The 22,630-nt window shown below is 29.7% G+C and overlaps 1 protein-coding gene across 1 annotated transcript in view; it reads left to right on the forward strand.

The window, feature by feature from the left end:
- Positions 1–18,304, forward strand: part of dop (microtubule-associated serine/threonine (MAST) protein kinase dop) — a 98,715-nt gene extending 80,411 nt beyond the window's left edge. The window contains exon 22 of the mRNA XM_075362823.1: positions 14,901–18,304. Coding sequence (XP_075218938.1) covers positions 14,901–16,214 — 1,314 coding nt within the window. The 3' untranslated portion in view covers positions 16,215–18,304. The remainder of the gene's footprint in view (positions 1–14,900) is intronic.
- The last annotated feature ends 4,326 nt before the right edge of the window (positions 18,305–22,630 follow it).

Raw genomic sequence — 22,630 nt, forward strand, 5'->3', positions numbered from 1 at the left:
TTCCTATTGATATTTTAAAGTATCGTAATTCATATATTTAATGTGTAATTTAAGTTATAATTTCGTAAAAATATTTTTAATAAATTATTATTAACTAGTAGCAATAAAAAATGTTAATTGTTACAGCGAAATTAGTATACTTGTTTGATAAATGTGTATTATCAGAAACATTTATTTCAGAATAGAATTTTCACTTTTTTAAATGATGAATTGAATTGCTAGAAATATTTCAAATAAATTACTTGTAAAATATTGTAAATATAAAAAGTTGAAAATATTTACAAATTAATATACCATGTATAAATTTCAAATTAAAATCAATTTTAAGTAGTAATGCTGAAATAGTTACACATATAATTGAAAAAAGTATTTGTACAAATCAAACTAAAAATTTAGAAAAACCATCAAATGTGAGATATTTTCAAAAACATATATAAAACCACAGTTGATTAATTTAATATAGTTGTATACAATTTTTAATTATTAAATTACTAATCTTTTATATATATATATATATATATATATATATATATATATATATATAAACATTTATAATATATATATATATATATATATATATATAAATGGTTTGTTTGTTTGTCCCAAATGCGTTCCTATACCATTCATCCAATTGCAATGAAACTATAGTGAGTTGTGCATGTGCCCACGAAGGTTTCTGAATTAGTTTGGTCCCGCTAGGTGGCGCTGGAGTCGAGATATTTTGAAAAATTATATTTATGGTTTGATTTGGCTCATATTCAGAATATATAGTAGTTATGTAAAAAGAAATATTTTTTTGCAAAAAATGGACCCACTAGGTAGCGCTGGGGTTGAGATATTTAGAAAAATTGTATTTATGGACCGGTTTGGCTCATATTCAGAATATATATTAGTTACATGAAAAGAAACATTTTTGCAAAAACTATACCCACTAGGTGGCACCGGTATCAAGATATTTACGAAATACAGATACAGACTTTCTTCTTCTATGTATATAAAAGGTAGTGTTCATATGTATGTCCGCTATAGACTAAAAAACTATTGGACCAATTTACACTCAGGGAAAAGGAGAACATGGAGAAAGGGACTAGGAAAGGGGAAATAGGGAATGGATAAATACGGGGAAGGGGAAAAAGGTAAAAAGGGATAAAGTGGAAGGTTAAATTTTTTGAATTCCATAAGTTCAGTTTTTTAATGTTTTATCAAACTTTCAATTGTGTTCATTCTATATATATATATATATATATATATATACTCAAATCTAGTAGTAGTGAAGCATTGCCGGGTCTGCAAATGTATTTATAAAAATGAATGTTTGTTTGTTTGTCCCGTATGCATTCCTATACCCGATTGTGATGAAACTTTGGTGAATTGTTGTGCGCACGCCCACAAAGGTTTCTGAATTAGTTTGGACCTGCTAGGTGACACTGGGATCGAGATATTTCAAAAAATTGTATTTATGGTCTGATTTGGCTCATATTCAGAATATATATTAGTTACGGGGGGAAAAAATATTTTTGTGAAAAATGGGAAGAAGGGAAAGGTTAAATTTTGTGAAGTTCTGTAATGTTCAGTTTTTTAATCAAACTTTCATTTGTGTTCATTTAAGCTGTGTGTATGTGTATATATATATATATATATATATATATATATATATATATACACTCAAATCTAACATGGCGAAGCATTGCCGGGTCAGCTAGTAAGTAATAAAAATAAAAAGATATTAAAACATTGGAGTATTTCAAAAAATGTAAATATGTGTAAATTATATTTAACAATGTTTTGTTAGATATAGATTAATTTTTTTTAAAAAACAGAAAGCAAATGATCAGTAAAAATTAACCTGTGTCAAGTATACAGAGCTGTTAAAAATCCTCCATTTAATAGCACTATAAAAAACAGCATTGTGAACATAGTCCTCGTTGACCTTCACATCCTGGGCAATATATTGTAACATATTTATGTGTTTTATTTTAAGAACATACTTGCATCTCTTCTGGTTCTTTCCCTCTTCAGGAGAAGCAGTAGTCATTGTAGGGAAGAAGTTTATGTTTATTGTTTGGTACAAATCTTTACAGAGTTTTCTTTGGTGGTACAAGGGTAAGTCAATTATTATCCACAATGTAGTTATAAATTTTATTGCAGTACAAATAGGAAACTTACATGTACATCATTTTTCAACATAGTCCCCTTGCATTTCAATGCACTTGGTCCATTGTTGCACTAGCTTCCTGATGCCCTCATAAAAGGTTTTTGGCTGAGCTGCGAGCCAGGAATGCACCGCTTCTTTCACCATTTTGTCTGAGGTAAATCGACAGCCCCTTAATGACTGTTTGAGTGGACCAAACAAGTGGTAGTCAGAAGGGACAAGATCAGGACTATACGGAGGATGAGCCAATACCTCAAAGTTGAGTTTCTGGAGCATTTCAGCAGTGTAGGCAGCAGTATGTGGACGGGCATTGTTGTGTAACAACACGACACCTTTTGACAGCAGTCCTCGGTGTTTGCTTCGAATTGCTGGCTTCAGCTTAGCAGTAAGCATCTCACTGTAATATGCACTGTTTATTTTCATACCCCCTTTCCTCATAATGTTCCCCAGTACTGGGCCTGTGAGTCCCAAAAAACTGTAAGCATCAGTTTTCCTGCGGATGGTTGGGTCTTGAACTTTTTTTTGCAGGGCGAATTTAGATATTTCCATTTCATACTCTGCTGTTTACTCTCTGGCTCGTAATGATGGATCCATGTTTCGTCACCAGTGATGATTCTGTCTATGAAGATGTCCTGTTCGTTACCATAGCAATCCAAATGTTTTTGGCAGATGTCCAAGCGCGTTTGTTTATTCTACTGTATGAGTTGTTTTGGGACCCATCTTGCACAGACTTTATGAAATCCAAGTCTGTTGGGGATGATTTCATAGGCAGAACTGTGACTAATTTGTAGGCGATGTGCCACTTCGTCAATAGTTACTCGTCTGTCTAAGAAAACCATGTCACCTGCACGCTCAATGTTTTCTTCATTTGTGACAGTTACCGGTTGTCTGGCTCCTTTGTCGTGCAAAACACTTGTACGACCATTTTTTAATTTTTCAATCCATTCATAGACACTCTGTTGCGGCAACAGAGTGATGAGGGCAACAGAGTTCCCATACTGTACCTAAAGTCTTCGATGAATTTCAGCCCTTGATACACCTTCTGACCACAAAAAAACAGATCACTGAACGTTGCTCTTTGGTGTAAACAGAAAGCGGAGAAGCTATGGTTAACGGCAGGGCAGCAATAATGGAACTAACCTAGCAGCATCAAACCTGCACAGACATAACAACAATTAAACCACTTATGCATCATCTATGCAACATGACAGTACTACCAACATAAACAAAAATATAATAAATTGCATATAATAATTGACTTAACCTCGTATCAGTGATCATACATCAGTGATCTCCAAGTAGAAATTATAGTATGGAATTGGTTTTTGGTCAGACTGTCAGAGGTATAAAAAATTAACATTTTGCAACTACGAGGGTTATTTTTTTTTCTAGATCCGATCGGTCATGAAATTAAAACCACAGTGAAAATAAAAAATTTTTTATTTATAACAAGTACTTACACAGTTACACTATTTCTCTACATAGTCACCACTCTGATTTAAACATTTGTCGTAGCGTGGTACCAACTTTCTAATACCCTTGTCATAGAATGGAGCCACCTGTATTTTCAGCCATGTTTCTACGCTGGTCTGCAGCTCGATGTCTGTGCCAAAATGTTGTCCTCCTAGCCAGAGTTTCATGGGAGCAAAGAGTTGAAAATCGGATGGAGCCAAGTCCGGGCTGTATGGTGGTTGATCAAACACTTCCCAACAAAAACGCTGCAGGAGCTTCTTTATTACAGCTGCAGTGTGCAGCTGAGCATTATCATGGAGAAGTCAATGCCTGATGACAACATTCCTCCCCAATTATTCTGAATTGCCCTTCGTAGACGTTGAAGAGTCACACAGTATGAGGCTGCAGTGATTGTCGTGCCACGTTCCATGAATTCCACCAAGAGAACTCCATTCCGGTCCCAGAACACATCAGCCATATACTTTCTGTTGGAGAAGGTTCGCTTGAACTTCTTTGGTTTACTGGGAGAATGAGAATGCATCCACTGTTTGGATTATTCTTTTATTTCTTCAGTTTCAAAATGCACCCATGTCTTGTCCCCTGTGACAATTTTGTTCAAAAAATATTCTCCTTCATTGTGGTAGTGCTGGAGAAACGTTAGGGAGGCGTCCATTCTCATTGTTTTGTGATGGTCAGACTGCAGCTTGGGAACCCATCTTGCACACAGTTTGTGGTACTGAAGTCTCTCACTCAATGGTGTAGAGAGCTAACCTTGAAATTTCAGGAAACTTATCACACAATTCAGAAATTGTGAACCGATGATTTTCTCAAATTGCCTCATCCACTTGCTTAACGAGATCATCGGTTGACACTCGCTACCTTCCCTGACCGCCTGCATCATGAACATCTGTACGTCCTGCTTTAAAGTTCCTGCACCATTGTCGCACTTTGCTGTCACTCATTGAAGTTTCACCGTACACATTGCTGACTTATTTGTCGATGGATTTCAGCTGCATTACACCCCTCAGCCTAAAGAAATCGAATTACCGCACGCACTTCACACTTGGCGGGAGATGCTATTTTTGTAGACATGTTTACTTGCTAGCTGCGTGTTCAGAACTAAACGAAGTGACGCGGCGTGATTGAAGGCCATACAAGAGACGCTGCGCAACACATGCGCAAAGGTTCATCCGATTTTTGTGTGGGTTTTTATTTTGCGACCAATCGGATCTTGAAAAAAAATAACCCTCATACTTTATCCGGTTATTTAGTTTCTTATTCCTCTGTAACCACTAATGTGGTTATTCCTCTAACCACTAATGTGGTTAGAGCAATAATTAAAAAGATATTACTAAATTTTTCATTAATTATCCATTGTAAATCACGTAAAATGTTTCATCTACACTGAATGTGTTGACAATGGTAGCTGTAATTTTGAAATTAGTATTTATGATTAATGCTCAAGTAACAACATAACCTTGAATAAAGACAAATCATCCCCATGGTAAAGAAAACACAACTTACATACATACACACACACACACACACACACACACACACACGTATATATATATATATGGTGTATCACAAAGTTCTCCTGGAACTTTCATAACTTATTCTACTCATGAAAATAATGGAAAAAGTCATAGAAACATATGTCCTAAAATTCTTCATTCGTGAGTTACAGCTAGTGAAAGATTTTGCTTGGATTTCAGCTTCCCAGGTGAAATGAGATCGTACTGAAATATTTAATACATTAATTAAACGACAGAATTATTGTTTTTGACCAGAAAAATCAAATAAAATACATTCCAGAACGATTTCTGCAGTAGTTTTGAGAAATTTGTGGTGAAAACGAATAAATAGGGTACCTGTTTTTTATGTTTGTTATACACTAACTTTGTTAGATGGGTAATAAACACATAAAACTTTTAAATAAAATTTATAGAGAATTTAATTCTGAACAAATTGGTGAAAGATAAGCTGAATAAAACAAAGAAAAGTTAAAAAAAATTCAAATTTTATTTATAAACAGTTTTTTAAAGTGCATTATATATATACCAGTTTATAATAGTAAATGTTCAAAAATGAGCTTGTCATTTTCAACACATTTCTTGGCACTTTTTTTTGCTCTTTTTAGTTCTTCAGGTCTATCCTTAAGTTACTCTGCCACATTCCTAATGCAGACAATTAATTCCTCATGAGAATGTTTGTTTTGTATACAACATTTTTCATCCATCTTAAGACACACAAATTTAAAGGTGTTAGATCAGGCAATTTTGTTAGCCAGGAATGTGGACCTCCATGTCTGATCCATTTCTCAGGGAAATTATGATTTAATTATGAGTTGAGACGGCACAAGAGAAGTGGGGAGGCACACCATTGTACTGGAAGTATACTTCATGTCTTGGCGGTAAAAGAACCTCTTCAAGCAGCTGTGGCAATTCTTAAAAAAAGTACAAGTAGACCTCAGCATCTAAGCAGCCAGGTAATGTGAATGGTCCAAGCAGCTCACTGTGAAGAAAGCCGCACCATATATTGACGGTAAATCAGTGTTGAAAATTGCCTTCCACTTGGATTTACTTCTGCCCACCTATGCTCATTGCATAAGTTGTTTACACCATCTTGAGTGAAATTTGCTTTCTCAGTAAACAAAACATTCTTGTTTCCACTAGTCAATTTATATTCCAGTAGTTGCAGAACTCCAAACAAAGTGGACCATTTCCTGGCTGTTTATGATAAGGATAAAACTTGTTTTTTAAGTGTTCTCCAAATCATCAAATGTGACACTCTGATATGCTTAAAAAGATGTCCTGTACCGATGCCTGGACTACACTGAACTGTATCAATAATAATTTCATCAATAACAGCGTAGTGTTGGACAGATCGTTCGTAGCTGGTACAAATAATACTACCTGTTTCCCAAAAATTGCAAAGTCACTAATTATTTTGGGATCTGGAATCCTGCAATTTTGAAAACATATTTCATATTCTACTGCAGTAGCTGTAGTATTACCATTACACACATAAAAAATTAATGCCATATCAGTGTATTGCTCTGTTGTCAATAAGTATAGCATTACTTCAGTCGAAAACCGATCACATTCAAAGTAAAATTTACAGAAAACCTTTGCTAAAGATGGCACAGTTCACAGTACCCAATATACTTAATGTCCTTACAGAATGATTTATAAACTAATGCATTATTGCCTATTGTTAACCAGCTGTTGTTACTTTATTACCAACCTTGAAATAATAATTTATTGTATTTCTGTCATTAATAAAAATATTATTATCTAAGTAATTTTTATTTTTATTTTACAGTTTTGTAATTTCCAATTTCTTTTTATTTTTTAACAATAAATGTGTTTTCACATCACAAAATAAATATTTGGTTTTGTTTACATTAAATGAGTACTTTTCTGACAGCTGTAGTAATGTACTGTTTTTAAATAAAATTTGAATTTTTGTAACTTTTCTTTGTTTAATTCAATTTATCTTGCACCATTTTGTTCAGAATTAAATTCGCTACAAGTTTTGTTTAAATGTTTTATATGTTTATTACCCATTTAACAAAGTTATTGTTCATAAAACATAAAAATCAGGGTTTTTTTTACGCCAATTTATTGGTTTTCACTCCAGATTTCTCAAAAGCTAATGCAGATATGGTTCTGGGACCTATTTTATTCAATTTTGCAGGTCACAAACCATAAGGTATTTTTAATTCTATTTCTTAATTAACTTCATAAAAAATTAGGTACGACTTCATTTCACGAGGCTAGCTGAAATACAAGTAAAATCTTTTACTAGCCATAACTCACAAACAAAGCATTTTAGGACATATGTTTATATAGACTTTTTCCAATACTTTCATGAGTAGAATAAGTTATGAAATTCCTGAAGAACTTCTTGACACCCTATCTGTATGAGTGTGTTTATATATATGCAGGATTAGGCACAGAAATTTACATAGTTGACAATACTAATACTCTAAGAAAAATTAAAGTTAACTTAGCTTTATATTTTTACTTAATGAAATGGTTAAATGGAATATTCACTATCACGTGTTTGTAGTTAATAATTTCTGAATACAGGTTTAGTGATTATTTAGATAACCCTGATGACCAGGCAGAACATTTCATTTCATCCAAAAAACGTTTTTTTCATAGCTAAGAAAGTGGAATGATACTGTTTGGTAGGTGATATAAAGAAGATTGGGCCACTGGAAACTTGTTTGCACCCAACTTGTAAACTTTTAACAGTTAAAAACTGTCATATTACAAAATCCCACCTTGTTCAACAAGAAGTGCATAAATATTTTAAATGTATGTAGTTACAATCATAACCATAATCTTCATTTTCATTTTGCTTTTCACCCTTATAAAATTATATAGAAATAAATCTGAAAAATATTTGTTGCTGATAGACACATTATTGATGTTAAATGTGGCTAACCTTTACTCAACAAGGTTTATTAACAAGCAAAATTTTCATTTTTGGTCAAACATAAAAACAAAAAGTTCCTTAAATGACCACCACATTCAGAACAAATTATTGTTTGGCATATTATTGAAGTAGGCAGCTTTATCAATCCATATATATATATATATACATTTAGTCACTGTTACTACTATTGAGTGATTTGTTGAGATGATCAAGACAGTTTTTAACTTCATCATGTGATGATTAATAATCGTACTGCAAAACAAATCATGGTAGCTCTGTGTGAAACATTTGAGGGTTTCTTGATTTCTGATTTAGTGATATGCATTATTACCCTACAAGATATCGTGATTTTGCATAGGCTGGTATTTTTTTTTTTGTGGTAGGGATATCAAAGAAAGCGTTTTCTCAGCATTCCACAGTGGCTTAAGATCTAGAGATAAGAATTTGAGGTATACATCAGAAGCACTATAAAGTATTAAGAACATCTTTATTCAATGACTACTGAAATTTTACAAAAAAAAAAATGCACATACCATGAAGACATCGTTTTCCAGTTTAATGTCGAGCTTCAGAATCAAATACAAATTTTTTTACAATAAGTTGAGAAAATAATTTTTTTTGAAGTAAATAAAAAAGGATTATAAAGTATCTATAAAATAAATGCCTTCCCCTTGTACACTTTGTGTATGTACATTAATTCGTTAAACATACCGAAATCACACAACACACACAGAGATATATATATTTCTTTATTTTTGAAAATCCAAATAATTCATCAAATACTGACCACTGTGCTAAACCCGTGATCGGACAAAACAGAACATGAAGAAACAGAACAAGGAAAAAACAGAACATATATTTACATTTGCCTAATTTCAATTGATTAAAGAAAATACAGTATCTATTTTTTGGCTATTGAAGGGAATAATTAGAGAAGTACTTACTTATTCATATAATATAATTATAATTAAATTTTCTAATGAAATTTATTTAGGATTCCTTATACAAAACATGTGTTTAAACAAAATAACAAACACAAATAAAGTATTTTATTTAATTGTTTTATATTTATTAATTTATATTTATGCCATAATTGCAGAATAGGGCAAGACACAAATGTTTATTATTAATCTTATTGTTTAATATCATACCTACTGTTTAAGTAGTGGGATAAAAAACTTTGGTTTTAGAATAAATACAAATACACTGTTGCAGTAAATCCAAAAACAGTATGTTATAAATTTAAAAGCAGTTTAGAAATTTAAACACTTTTACCTACAATCATCGAAAGAATTGTTATAGAATGGAAAAACTTATCTTAACTGTAAGTAAAATTACAAAATTTAATCAGGTACTAAAACACTCTTTAAAATATTTGACTATAAAATTTTGTAAAAATAATATAATAAAATACAGGTAACTTTCTTAAAATCCTATTAGAAAGATTAAAGATTAATAATTCCAGGAAGCCATTACACAGATTTTAATGTGGTTTTCCAAGAAATGAAAAAACTATCTATGATCACATCACAGATTCTCAATTTGAATTTTTAAATTTCCATTTCATCTTCGGAACATAGACAATTGTCAGCAGTAAGTCCACCCAAAGAAAATCTTATGGAATTTTCACAATTTTTATACCGTTGTATTCTATCATGAAGCTGAAATAAGTTCGACCAAAGAAAATCTACTTACGGTATTTTTATAATTTTTATACCATCCTATTCTATTAACAATTCTGCATAATTAAAACCCACATTTATTAAAATCAGTTGATAATTAATAAAGTTATTAATTAATTTCAGCATTAAGTCTGGCCAAAGAAAATCTACTAGATTATTTATTTTCGTAACAAAAATTATTCTACTAAAAATGAAACGTTTTGTTCTTTTATTTTAGGATGTTTGATCAGTAACATATAATAAAAAAAGTTCTAAAGCCTTGATTGTATAAATAGAAAATAACAGTGGTTCTCTTTAAATGTTATTACTATTTAGAATTCGACTGGACACCCTCCTTGGAATTACTATTGAATATTGTCCTTTGTCTGCTTGTTTTTAGTTATTAGAGAAAAGATCATCAAAGAAGAAAGTTTAAAACGTCATATTTATTTGCTGTGAAAAGACTGCTTAATTCTGTTGAAATTAGTTAGTTAAATGTAATACATAAGTGTGAATAAAATAACAGCGCTAACATTGACAAATATATTATAAATTTCATAAAATTTATTTACACATGTAAGTAACAAAATATTGAAATACAATAGTATATACCTCTTTTAAACAAAAATTACATTCAAGTGTTAATAACTTTATTAATTGCCTTAACCAGTTTTAACAAAGCCCTGTTGATATAATATGATGGTATAAAAATTGTAAGGCATTTTCACAGTTTTCTTTAGCCGGACTTATTGCTGACAATTTTCTATGTTACTACGCCTTTATTCAAATTATAATTAATAACTTTGTTAATTATCAACCGATTTTAGAAAATGTGGATTTTAATTGTGCAGAATTGATAATAGAATACGATTGTATAAAAATTGTGAAAATGCCATAAGTAGATTTTCTTTGGCCAGACTTATTGCTGAAAACTTTTAGTGTTACTATACCTTTATTCAAATATTAATTAATAACTTTGTTAAAGATCAATGGACTTAAATGGATGTAAATTTTATTGTGGTTGAATTAACAGTGGTATACAAGTATATGTAAATATTAAAATTTTTCATATATTGCCTTAATTATTGCTTAATATTTCCATTGAGAATGTTTTACTTAAAATAATTTTATAGTTGATTTTTTACCATTTTCGGTAGTTCAGGAGATGTATAATTGTACTATGTATAAATAATTAAAATATTCCCATGTCATCAACTTTTACATTGTTTGGCTGGTGTCGCGCTTATAGAAATTACATTTTTGTTTAAATTTTGGTATTAAAATTCATCGTTAACTACTAGAATAATATAATATTGCATAATACATTAAAATATCTTTTTAATTATGTACTACCTATCCCAATCGGAATTTTGGTAAATTTGGTCACCCTCAACAATAAAATATTGCTACATTCTCACCAGTCATAAAATGAAGTTTTTAAAGTTAGCAAATTGTTTTTTTTTCTATTCAAAACATTATTTTCAAATATTATCTGTGCTACTTAGTGCAGTTATTTACTCAAATACATTCTGGGATTAAAATTTCACAATTTTATATTTTCGAAGGATACTGAATTTACCTGCGCATTATGCAACAAATATTATAAAAGTACCCCGAAATGCTACCAAACTTTGACTTGCGCATTGTATGCCAGAATATACAGTAACTTTCCTACCACTGTGCAATAATATGACATAGTTCTTATTTACTGTATTTTTTCTAATTTACTGAAAATTAACTATACTATTATTTTACTGTATATTAATTTAGCATTATGATATGACAACACTTGATTGTGCTAGTAATTAATTATTTCATTTTTTAACAAAAAAAATGGAATTCTCAATGAGGTAGAGAAAACACGAGTAAAGTGAATACGTGGAGATGTAGAGTTTACTTTTCCACAAAATGCAAAGCGTTCTTAAAAACGCATAAAGAAAATATTGGAGATGTTCCACATCACTGCCACGATTATAGTCCATAGAAAACACAGGCAAATACTGTAAAAACCAAGACGAAAGAAGCTATGAAGGCAGTTGGGGCCACTCCATGGAATATAATGGGGAATATTTTAACTGAAGTTAGTATGGATGTTTTAGAACAGTTACTGAAACAATCTTCGAAGCCTTGCACAACACAAACAAGCTGCTTATATTCCAAATCCAACCTCGACTGAATTTTATATACCAGACCATTATATGGATCTAATTTTACATGATACAGGCACTGATGATCCTGATAGAATTCTGGCAATTGGGAATGAATAGTTACTTAAAGAATTGAACAAAGATGTTATTTTTGGAGATGGAACTTTTAATAAAGCACCAAACATTTTTATCAACTTCATACATGGTACGCTAAAGTTGGAAATTCATTTCCACCCTTCATTTATTTCCTTTTACAAAAGAAGAATTTAGAAACATACACAGCCGAATGTTTGCCATTTTACAACAATTGGTGCTGAATTTGACACCAGACAAGGTTCTTCTAGATATCAAGAAAGCTTGTATGTCTGCTTCTCGAATTGCTTTCCCACAGGAAGAAGTATGAGGTGTTATTTCCACCTTACCCAAAGTATAATTAGAAAAATTAACAGCATTGGCTTAAAATAGATGTATGAATCTGACATTAACATGAAGCTCAAACTTAAATCTGTATCTGCTCTTTCCTTTGTTCCAATAGCAGATCTCAGAACTATATTTGACGAACTAGCTACAAAATTTCCGGAAGAGGATAGTTATAATAAAGTTATTACCTACTTTTTTCAACTTACATCGAAGGATCTGCAGGAAGATTACCTCAATTCCCCATTATAATCTGAAATCATCATGAAGCTGCTGCTGAGAAATATCCAAAAACTACAAACTGTTTTGAAAGTTTTCATAATGCCTTGAATTCAATATTCCACTGTAGTCATGCCAATATATGGAATTTCTTAGATGGTGTAAGATGAGATATAGCTTGCCAGCAGTTATTATTAGCCAATGCTGATATAGGTCGTTTAGAAGGGAGAAATAAAAAATATGAAACACTTAGTAATTAAGTGGCAATAATTGTGCAAGGGTATCAACATAAAGAAAATAAATTTAGATTTCTACACCGAGTGGCCAATCTTCAATAGTATATTTTTATTATTCATCATTTAATTTTTTATGTACATATTTTTACATTATAATTTTTTGTATTTATGTATATATTTAATTATTAAATAGGTACAAAAAAAATATTTCACTACTACTGTTCTCTTTTTCTATTCTTTTTAAAAAAAAATCAGGAAAGAACAATTTTTTTCTTTTTTCCCTTTTATTTATGTTATTTAATGACGTTTTGCGGCTTTGTTTAGCCACATCTTCAGATCTGTATATTTTAGGTTAGATCTTCGCATTATAATAAAAAAATAATCATCAAGAGGTCAGGAATTATTACAAAAAATTCAGTAAATAGTTACAGTAAGTAGCAAAAATGTTTAGTAAGTACAACATTGGTTTATCAAAAAAATAATAAATATATAATAATCATTCATTTATTAAGTCTTTAGTAAAAATTATGAAAGTTAGTGTTGGATGTTTTAATTTTGATTCAGTATAAACCTAAATTATATAGTTAATGGAAATATTGTTTTTTAGAATAACTTTATCAGATTCAGTGAAATGATACTACTGATTATATTTTAAGACATCAGACCATCATTTAGTATTTATACAAAAACTAAATAAAATGACAAAATAAAAATAATAATGGATATATTTTCTTCCCTATTCTGCCGTAATGGGATAAATATTAATTATTAAATGCAAAATTAATAAATTACTTTAATAATAAATAGATAATATAATTTTACTTATATGTTCTTTACTCTATTTAAACACATGTTTTGTGTCAGAAATCCCGAATAAACTTTATCGGAAAATTTAATTATATTATATGAATAAATATTTCTGTAATTATTTCCTTCAATAGTCAAAAAATAAATACTGTATTTTCTTTAATCAATTGAAATTATACGAATGTAAATATATGTTCTGTTCTTTCAGTGTTTTGTTTCTTCATGTTCTGTTTTGTCATAGAACTGCTAAGCCAGTTCAACATAAATAAAACTTGAACTACCAAAACACAGTAAACATAAAATTAAAAAAACAGTAAACAAATTGTTTAAAAAACAAATTGATTTTGTGTAATCATAGAATTGAAACCAACTGAAGATGCAGGATCCCGTGAAAATCTATTCTTGATATTAATTTGGTAAGTTTTACGTATTAGTTTACTATGTTTTGGTGATTTTTAATAATATATATGTATATATTATATACTTTCCTAAAACATAGTAATTAATGTGATAATACTCACCTCATGAAGTGCTTTTACAGTTTAGATGAATTGAGTTTAAGATTGGAGAGGAGAAAGATAATAATAATTACAACACATTATTTCAAATTCTTTATATACTTGACTTGGTTTAGTACACTGTTAGGAATTGACTAGGATGTTATACCAATTGTATGTGTTTTAAAAGAGTGATGATGCTGTTATAAACAGTAAAAGAAGTATTACAAGATATTATAACTTTATATTTACTGCCTTGATGTAAAGTGAATAATCTACATGTTTTAATACACATGCTTTGTATTTACGATTTTCATGAAACCCTTGAACTATGAACAAGCTCTTTATAGGGTCAATTGTTTAAAAGATTTTTAATTGCTAAAATACATACCAGAAAGAATAAAGCATTTTTTGTATCAGACTGACGATTAAGTCATACATGTTGATATCACCAATAAGATACATGAAAGATCTTTTAGATTTTGTTTTATGATGTGGTAGCATCTGTGAATTTTATGGAGTAATTATTTTAGATTAAAATTGTTGTATTATGGCTTTTACAAAAGGAGACCCTGAGATCCGAAGGTAACATGTATGGGATCTAAATTTAACTTTATGAGAAATGAATGAAATAAAACAGTAAAAGAATACCCTTGTTGGCAGTACTCAAACCCAGTTGTTCTTATATCAATCATTGTTTTTATTGCCAGGAAAATTATAAATTTAATTAAAAAATAAGAAAAAAATATTATATATGTATATTTTCTAATGAAGATTAATAAGATCTTGTTATTGGTATTACTTTAGTTATTGGTTCCATGTTTCAGTTTGGTGTATTTTTTTACTTTTTTTTTCTTTTTTTACAGATGGGAGTGGGTGTTTCTTCACCTTCATTAGTGACACCAAGTCGTAGTTTTCAGTCGTTCAGTAGGTCATTATCTCAAGGTACTCAGGAAACTTTAGTAAGTCCTCCGATCCAACCAAAGTGCCTCCGCTCTCCACCACCACCCGTACCTTCTCCTGAATCTTCTGCTCGATCATCTGATTGTACGAGTCAAAGTTCTTCAGGGGGAAGTTCTTCTGGAGGAAGTCCAGGAGTAGTGCCATCAGGTCATTATCAGCGTCCATCTACACTTCATGGGCTTAAACATAAATTACATTCTGCTGCAAAAAATGTACATTCACCTGGACGTAGAAAATCTGTTGGTCACATCCCATTATCACCATTAGCACGAACACCATCCCCTTCTCCGTTGCCATCCTCTCCGACTCGTTCACCCAGTCCATTAACATTTCCCCCAGGACACCAGCCAGGGAGTTCAAATACAACTCAGTCATACAGTCCTGGTACTTCAGTTGCTACTCCCAGTTCTTGTCCAAAAAAAGGATTTGGTCGTGCAAAGAGTGCTGAACCAGGCTCTCCTTTGTTGAGACGAGCTTTGTCACCAGACAGGCTACATCCAAGAACAGCAGAAAAACCAAGTACTGCTTCTATATCGCCTTTATGTGATCCAGCTTTGAAGGTAACAATATCTGCAGCCCCACGTGTTACTATTACCTCTAAATCCCCACCTGTTGTTAAACCACTTTCAGATGCTGATAAAGAATCAATTAAATGTAAGTCTAATGTAAAAAGTACAACACGAGCTTCTGATGGCCCTTCTGAAACGAGAACATTAAAACAAGAACCAGAAGAAACTGTTGAATTTGTTCTTCCATGTGATCCTGCTAGAAATTCCCAACCTCTTCCACGAATCGCAGAAGAAAAAGATTCTCCTACTGCAGCAAAGGAAGAAACTACACAACCAAGAAGAAGTGATTCAATGGATTCCTTGGTTGGTAGTGGCAGTTCTAACCAAAATCAAAAATCAGGAAAGTCAAGAGTAGGATCTTTAAGAAATATCTGCACAGGTAAGAAATGGAAGAGTAAAGATGGAGGTCGATTGAGCAGGGAGGAGGAGTTTGATAAGATGAGTCCCAACATTAGGCCTGATAACAGAAAAGGGAATTCAGATAATTACAAGGAGCAGAAGAACAAACCACTTGTACCACCCCCTCCACCACCACCTCCTCTTCCATCTTCATTGACAAGTGCTGATAAAACAGGAAAATATGTGAATGAACAATCTTCTGAAGGAGAAGAACAACTGAAACAAGTTGCTGAGAGGTATCGTTTGTAGAATTTATTGTTCCACATATAATATTATTTCATTGAATTTAAATTTGAACTTTTTGTGTGCGATTACCATTGAAATTAGGTGTGTGAGAAATTATTATTTTCTTTTTTTATGTTTTAAAAGTAGCTTTTATTTATCACTAATTAAATTATTTGTATTATAATTCTGTTTATTAGTTTACGATTTATATGGATTATGAAATGTTATTTAAGAATTAATTTTTGAAATGATGAATAGTGAAGCATGTAATCTTTGTGCACAGTATTTTACATTATTACAGACTTACATCCTTGTTACTCTGGGCATCTTATCTGATGTAGAGCTTTACAGAGTATCATAATTACAGGATCGAATTTTTCAAACACCAGTAATTAAGTTTTATGTAAGCAAGTCTTTTAGGATAGGAGATTTCTTTAATATTTAACAGCCATTCTATCATATAGTTTCTATCAACATATTACTTGTGACAAATTAATTTCAAAATTTTTTGTGTCTATTGTATTTTAATTGTCTTAAAGCTTCTTTAACGCTAATGAAATTATTTATATTATAATTTTGTTATCAGTTTAAGATATATGTAGATTGTGAAATGTTATTTAGGAATTCATTTTTGAAATTATGAATAGTGAAGCATGTAATCTTTGTGCACAGTATTTTCATTATTACAGAATTACATCCTTGTTACTCTGGGCATCTTACCTGACTTATAGCTTTATTGAGTATCATATTTGATACTGTATTTACAGGACCGAATTTTTCAAACACCAGTAATTAACTTTTATTTAAGCAAGTCTCGTAGGATAGGAAATTTCTTTAATATTTAACAGCCATTCTGTTATACATTTTCTATTTACATAATATTTTTGACTAATTAATTTCAAATTTTTTTGTGTTGATTATATTTTAATTGTCTAAGTGTATTTCAGTTATTACTGTAGATTTGTAAACAGTAAATGAATAACTTTTATATGTATAAATTATTTGTGTAATTTGTATTATAATTTATTTATATAATTTTTTTAGAAAAGTGTAATATTTTTATAGCTGAATATGTATTATATTTTCTTTTTAATAATAAAGTTTTGCCATAAATGTGTGTGTGTGTGTGTGTGTGTGTGTGTGTGTGTGTGTGTGTGTGTGTGTGTGTGTGTGTGTGTGTGTGTGTGTTTGTGTGTGTGTGAAAGCTAAGCATTTAGGCAATGTTTTTGGGAAAATAATGTGTTTCTTAGAAAGTACAAATATTTTTTTATGATTTAAATGAAATTAGGTAAAGTCTGATTATTAATGTTCATTAAATATAGTTAAAATGATCAAAAAATATAAGCATCATATACTGTTTGTTTATCAATATAAAAACTACTTTAATTTTTATTAAAAAAAAATAATAATGCCTATGTTTATGAATGTTAAGTAATAACTAAATGTTCATTAGTTATGTGTAATTAATGTCATGTATTTAATTATACCATCTTCTAATTACAAAATTATTTTTCGTAAACTGTGATAAGAAATGATTAAAAAGTTTGAATAGTTGTACAAATCTAAAACTTGTTGGAAAAATGGAATAGTTGTACAAAAACAGCTGACCACTATTACCAGGACATAACTGATTAAAGTAATTTTGAAAGAGTTGTATAATTTGTGTTATATAAATGTTTAAAAAAAAAAGGGAGTTTTTGGAGTTGGAACTCTGCCATACAAAATATATGAAAAACGGTGCTACAACAGAATTGCAACTAGAGTATTCTTATTACATCAGATTTACTTGAAGATACCAGTTCAGGGAAGTATTAAATCATAAAGCAATAATCTTAATTCTGAGTATTGTTAGGAAATCATCTTAAAAATAATTTTTCAAAAAACTGATTAATGTTTAAAGCAATAATGTTCACCCTTATATTTTGTTTATGTTTGTATTTCAAAATTTCAAAGATTCTTACTTTATTTATAACATTTACTTAAACTGTAAGTAATATTCCCTTTTATTATTTTATGGTTATTACATGTAACCAAATGATTGATTTTGTCAATCTATTTCTTTTTTACTAAAAATATGTTTGAAAATTAAACTCTTAATGTTCAAGAGATTTATGACTTCTCTAAATGTCAAAATTAATAGCTTCTCTTATTCATTAATAATTATTAAAACTATTTGTATAAAGGAATTTTTTAATTATATTTCCCTAAATGTAGGATTTAAAAATGTATATTCTTTACTTTTTTTAAATCTTTTCTGAAATTTTCATTTTCATTACCTGTTTTCTGAAAATGATTTATAGTAGTTTCTAATCACTTTTCTCTTTTGATATTTTAGTAAATTGTAAATTTGATTTCTAGCAGAATTTAAAAACATGTTCTTAAATTATTTCTTCTAACAACAAAAAGTTTACCTCAAAATGATTTTGTCATTAGTGACATTTTATTTAATTTTTGCTTACATAATGTTTTACATAATAAAGTTATTGATTCATATCTGTAAAATATCTCTTATTTGTTAGATTCTAGTGACAGTATTTTTTAATTTTATACATACTGTTTGTACATGTATTTGTGTATGTGTCAGTATATTTTTTTTCGTTGCTGGGTAATTATATACATTTTTTTATTCTTACTTTGATTTTATGAATTATTTAACATTATTTTTCTGAGATTTCATATTATGTGATATTCACTTTATAAATAAATTAACCACTTTGTGTATCAGTGAGAGATATCTGAGAAACTCTTATTGACATGTGTGAGTGTATGTATTTTGTGTCTTAGTCAGTTCAAGCTAATTTTATTGTGTAAATTATTAAAATTAATAAGTGTGGGTGTGTGTATATACAACTTTTTTTAATGACTATTGTATTATTTTATTTGATAATGCTTATATTAAAATAAAATCACTTTCAGCTTTTAAATCGTGCCATATTTGTATATTTATAATATCTTTAAAATAGTAATTACCTGAATTAAATGGAATTTTCAGCACAACACTTATGTAAATAGTTCAAAGAGCAGTTTTTTATTGTTTTATTTGTCATTATTATTATTATTGCTTGTGATCTTGATCACGCTGTTTGTAGTTTATAAAATGCTAAAAAATTTGTTTGTTAGTTATGACTTTAGATTACAATCATAATCAGTTTCTTATGTCCCTGAGTTTTAGGACTTTGGGTTTATTTTTAGAGGTCATTGTAGTATCTCTATTTTCAGAGATACAGAATTAAGGAAATAAAACCAAGGAAGGTCAGTTTATTTTCATTAATCATCCATATGAGATCATACAGTAAAATAGGATTATTTAGCCATTTTATAAATTTAGCCCTGTTATAACATAAAGTGATTGTACTCTAAACATTACTGGGTGGCTAACAGGTTATAATTTATTGGATTTGGACATCTTTGTTGTTTGGCAAAGAAAATTTGCCACCTAATGAATGATAAGAAAAAAATTCTCCCTGAAAGATCAAGATTTTTATTTTATTTATATTTAATATGTTTTTTAATGCCATACTGGTATGTGGAATATACAATCATACATATAACTGCTTGTATGACTATTTAGATGTCTGGATGTTCTTTATGGATTTGATAAATAAAAAAATACAGATTACAAGTTCATTAGGATTCAGGGTCGTAAGACTGCAATTTCTGGTTTTGATGAACTATTTGTGTTGATAAATAATATGTGGCTGATATAAAAATACTGTACATGAAAGAAAAAATAATATCTTTGCAGAGAATTATATCTGTGTTAGAATAATTTAAATTATTTACCTATTATTCTCTTAATAAGAAATCGTGTAAGAATAAATTTCTTGTAAGTGTTAAAATTTTGTTGCACTGTCATACATTACTATTTTGGTAAGTTGTAATCCAGGATTTGTTGATTTTTAATATATAAATGGTTATACAAAAGTTTTGATAAATTTTGACACAAAGTTTAATAGTAGGTTTTAAAATTTTATATTCAGAATTTACTTGCATTAAAAAATCAAAGAAAGTCAAATTTCTGAAGTAGTTGTTAGTTTTATGTATATGAAGTTATCTTATAGATGTGTAAATTAATTTTGGCTAAAGCATAAAAATACATGGCACATGACTGTTCTGCGTATGAAGATTAGTATACTCCAGTTCTAAATCCCAGGGTTTTTTGTTTTGTGATCCTATACTTTGCTTTAAATTACTTGTGTATATTGTTAAATACTAGATGTATAATTAAATAATGTTAGTAAATAATGAATGATAATTATTATAGAATTAAGTTTTATTCATTGTTATGTAACATGTATATAAAGTTTAAGTACTGTGTGTGTGCTTTAATGACAGAGTAATTACATTTACTTCTGTAGAACTTCTATCATTGCAATCAGTCATTTCCTTTAGTTTTAAAAATGTGATCAAGTCTTAAGAGTGATCTAATTAATACTGGTAAACGTATAGATCTACCTGCTTACTGAATAATCATTATAATTTGTCTTGATTAGTTGATTTATTTACAAAGTTTTTGAAGCCCAGCCCAATGATGGCAGTTTTATTTAACCTTTTTTTTATTGAGAATTTATATTAGGTATGGTCTTGCTCAAGATTCATAAATATTTTATCAAAGATACAGCCTATCACATAAGAGATTTCTTAATAATTTAATTTATTTACTTTTCATTATGAGTGTTTTCACATCATATTACTACTTGAGATTAATGAGCTTTTCATATTAAAAATATTAGAATTATTAATAAAATTTGTTTCAAAATAATAGAGAGAACAAGCATTCTTTAGGTCAAGTTTGATTAAAATCTTAATGAAAAAGTCTTAATATATAAGATTTTACTAAGTAGACTTTATCCAATATCAATATAAATTTGTTTTGGTCTATCCTAAACAGTGTACCTCTCCCTGATATGATCAGAAGTTTCTTATTGAGTTTATTGAACAAAGTTTAACAGTGTCATCATTCTGGTAATTTTATAAGTACGTCTTTGATTAATCTATATTTTTTAAGGTATAGAAGGCATGACATTACCCAATAGGCATATCAACTGCTAATTTGGCTTCTTATGCGACCACCTCAGAAAACAATACATCCAAGGAGACAACTGATATAGTTTCCTTGATACCTATCCAAGGAAGCAGGGATGAAGGCTAAAGAAAGTGAATAATTAACAATCAGGGTACTTTACTATCTGGCTTGTGACTACAACTAAGTCAGTTTAGTTTTAGTAATCTGTATGTCTGTTTTTAAGTTAACATCCTGTTAAAGGTATTAATGACTGGTCAGTAAAACATATTTCCTGACTATTAGATCTACTGCAGTTTTGGTTAGAGATTTTGAAATAATTGGAAAACATTATTTCATTTTGGTGAAAATTTACTACATTTTCAATTTCACAATGCAATTTTAAATTTTAGACCTAATCTATCAGATCTCTAACCTCTTAGCAAATTTTATTTTCCCACAACCAGATGTTATAAAATAATCATTATCAGTTGTATATTGTCCTATTTTGTGATTAACACTATGTAAAGAAATACTACAACATACTTGATCTACCTGAGTTAAGTGTTTTTCTGGTGTTTAAAAATAAATTATTGTTCTGTATAAATTTATACAGATAAATTTTTTCTTGATATTAAAACAATATTTTCTGATTTAATCATTGATGAGTACACACTTAATCCATTCCTTCCATTCAAGATGAATCCAGTTAAGAGTCACAGAAACTGCACTCATTACCACACTCACAACAAAATGTGATTCTGTTTACACTGTCCACACCTCCATGCCAAACAGCTATTTTGTCAAAACAGAAATTACAGACCAACTCCTTGTTATACTTGTTTTTCATAAGCAATATTTTTTGTAGGTACTAAAATAATGTAATTTCTATGATTCGTTGTCTGTTTGAATCTCTTTTTGAAGCCAAGATTACTGTGTGACGTGTGAGCAAAACTTATGCTTTTTTATTTGTTAATTTAGTTACTGATTTTCTTAACCACCTGAAGATGGTCTAGTGAAATGCTACATAGCACTTAGCTGTCAGTGAATTAAAAGAGGCTGAAAGTGGAATGAAAACATTCGTATTTACTATCTATAACCTTGGTCAAACACTATCACAGTCCTGAACGATATTTCCTATGGAAGTTTTTTTTTCAGTTTTTAATCAAAACTTCTCAGCAATTAATTGCAAAAAAATTGATTTCTACTTGAGGGGGGTGGGAGCCATATGAAAACTCAGAAAATGTCCTTTATTATTGTTGTTTTAAAATCTATTATTTTAATTTTTACCTCTTGTAACTTTTCCTGAAATATATCCTCAGCAGAAAAAAGAATTATATTTTTTAAAGGGTTTAATAAATTTTATGATTTTTTCTCATGAATTTTTTTTGCACCATAAGCAAATAAATAGAAAAAATTCATCAAGGAGGTATCTCTG

This window comes from Lycorma delicatula, chromosome 4 (assembly GCF_047948215.1).
Source record: "Lycorma delicatula isolate Av1 chromosome 4, ASM4794821v1, whole genome shotgun sequence".
In the NCBI taxonomy this organism is placed as follows: domain Eukaryota; kingdom Metazoa; phylum Arthropoda; class Insecta; order Hemiptera; family Fulgoridae; genus Lycorma; species Lycorma delicatula.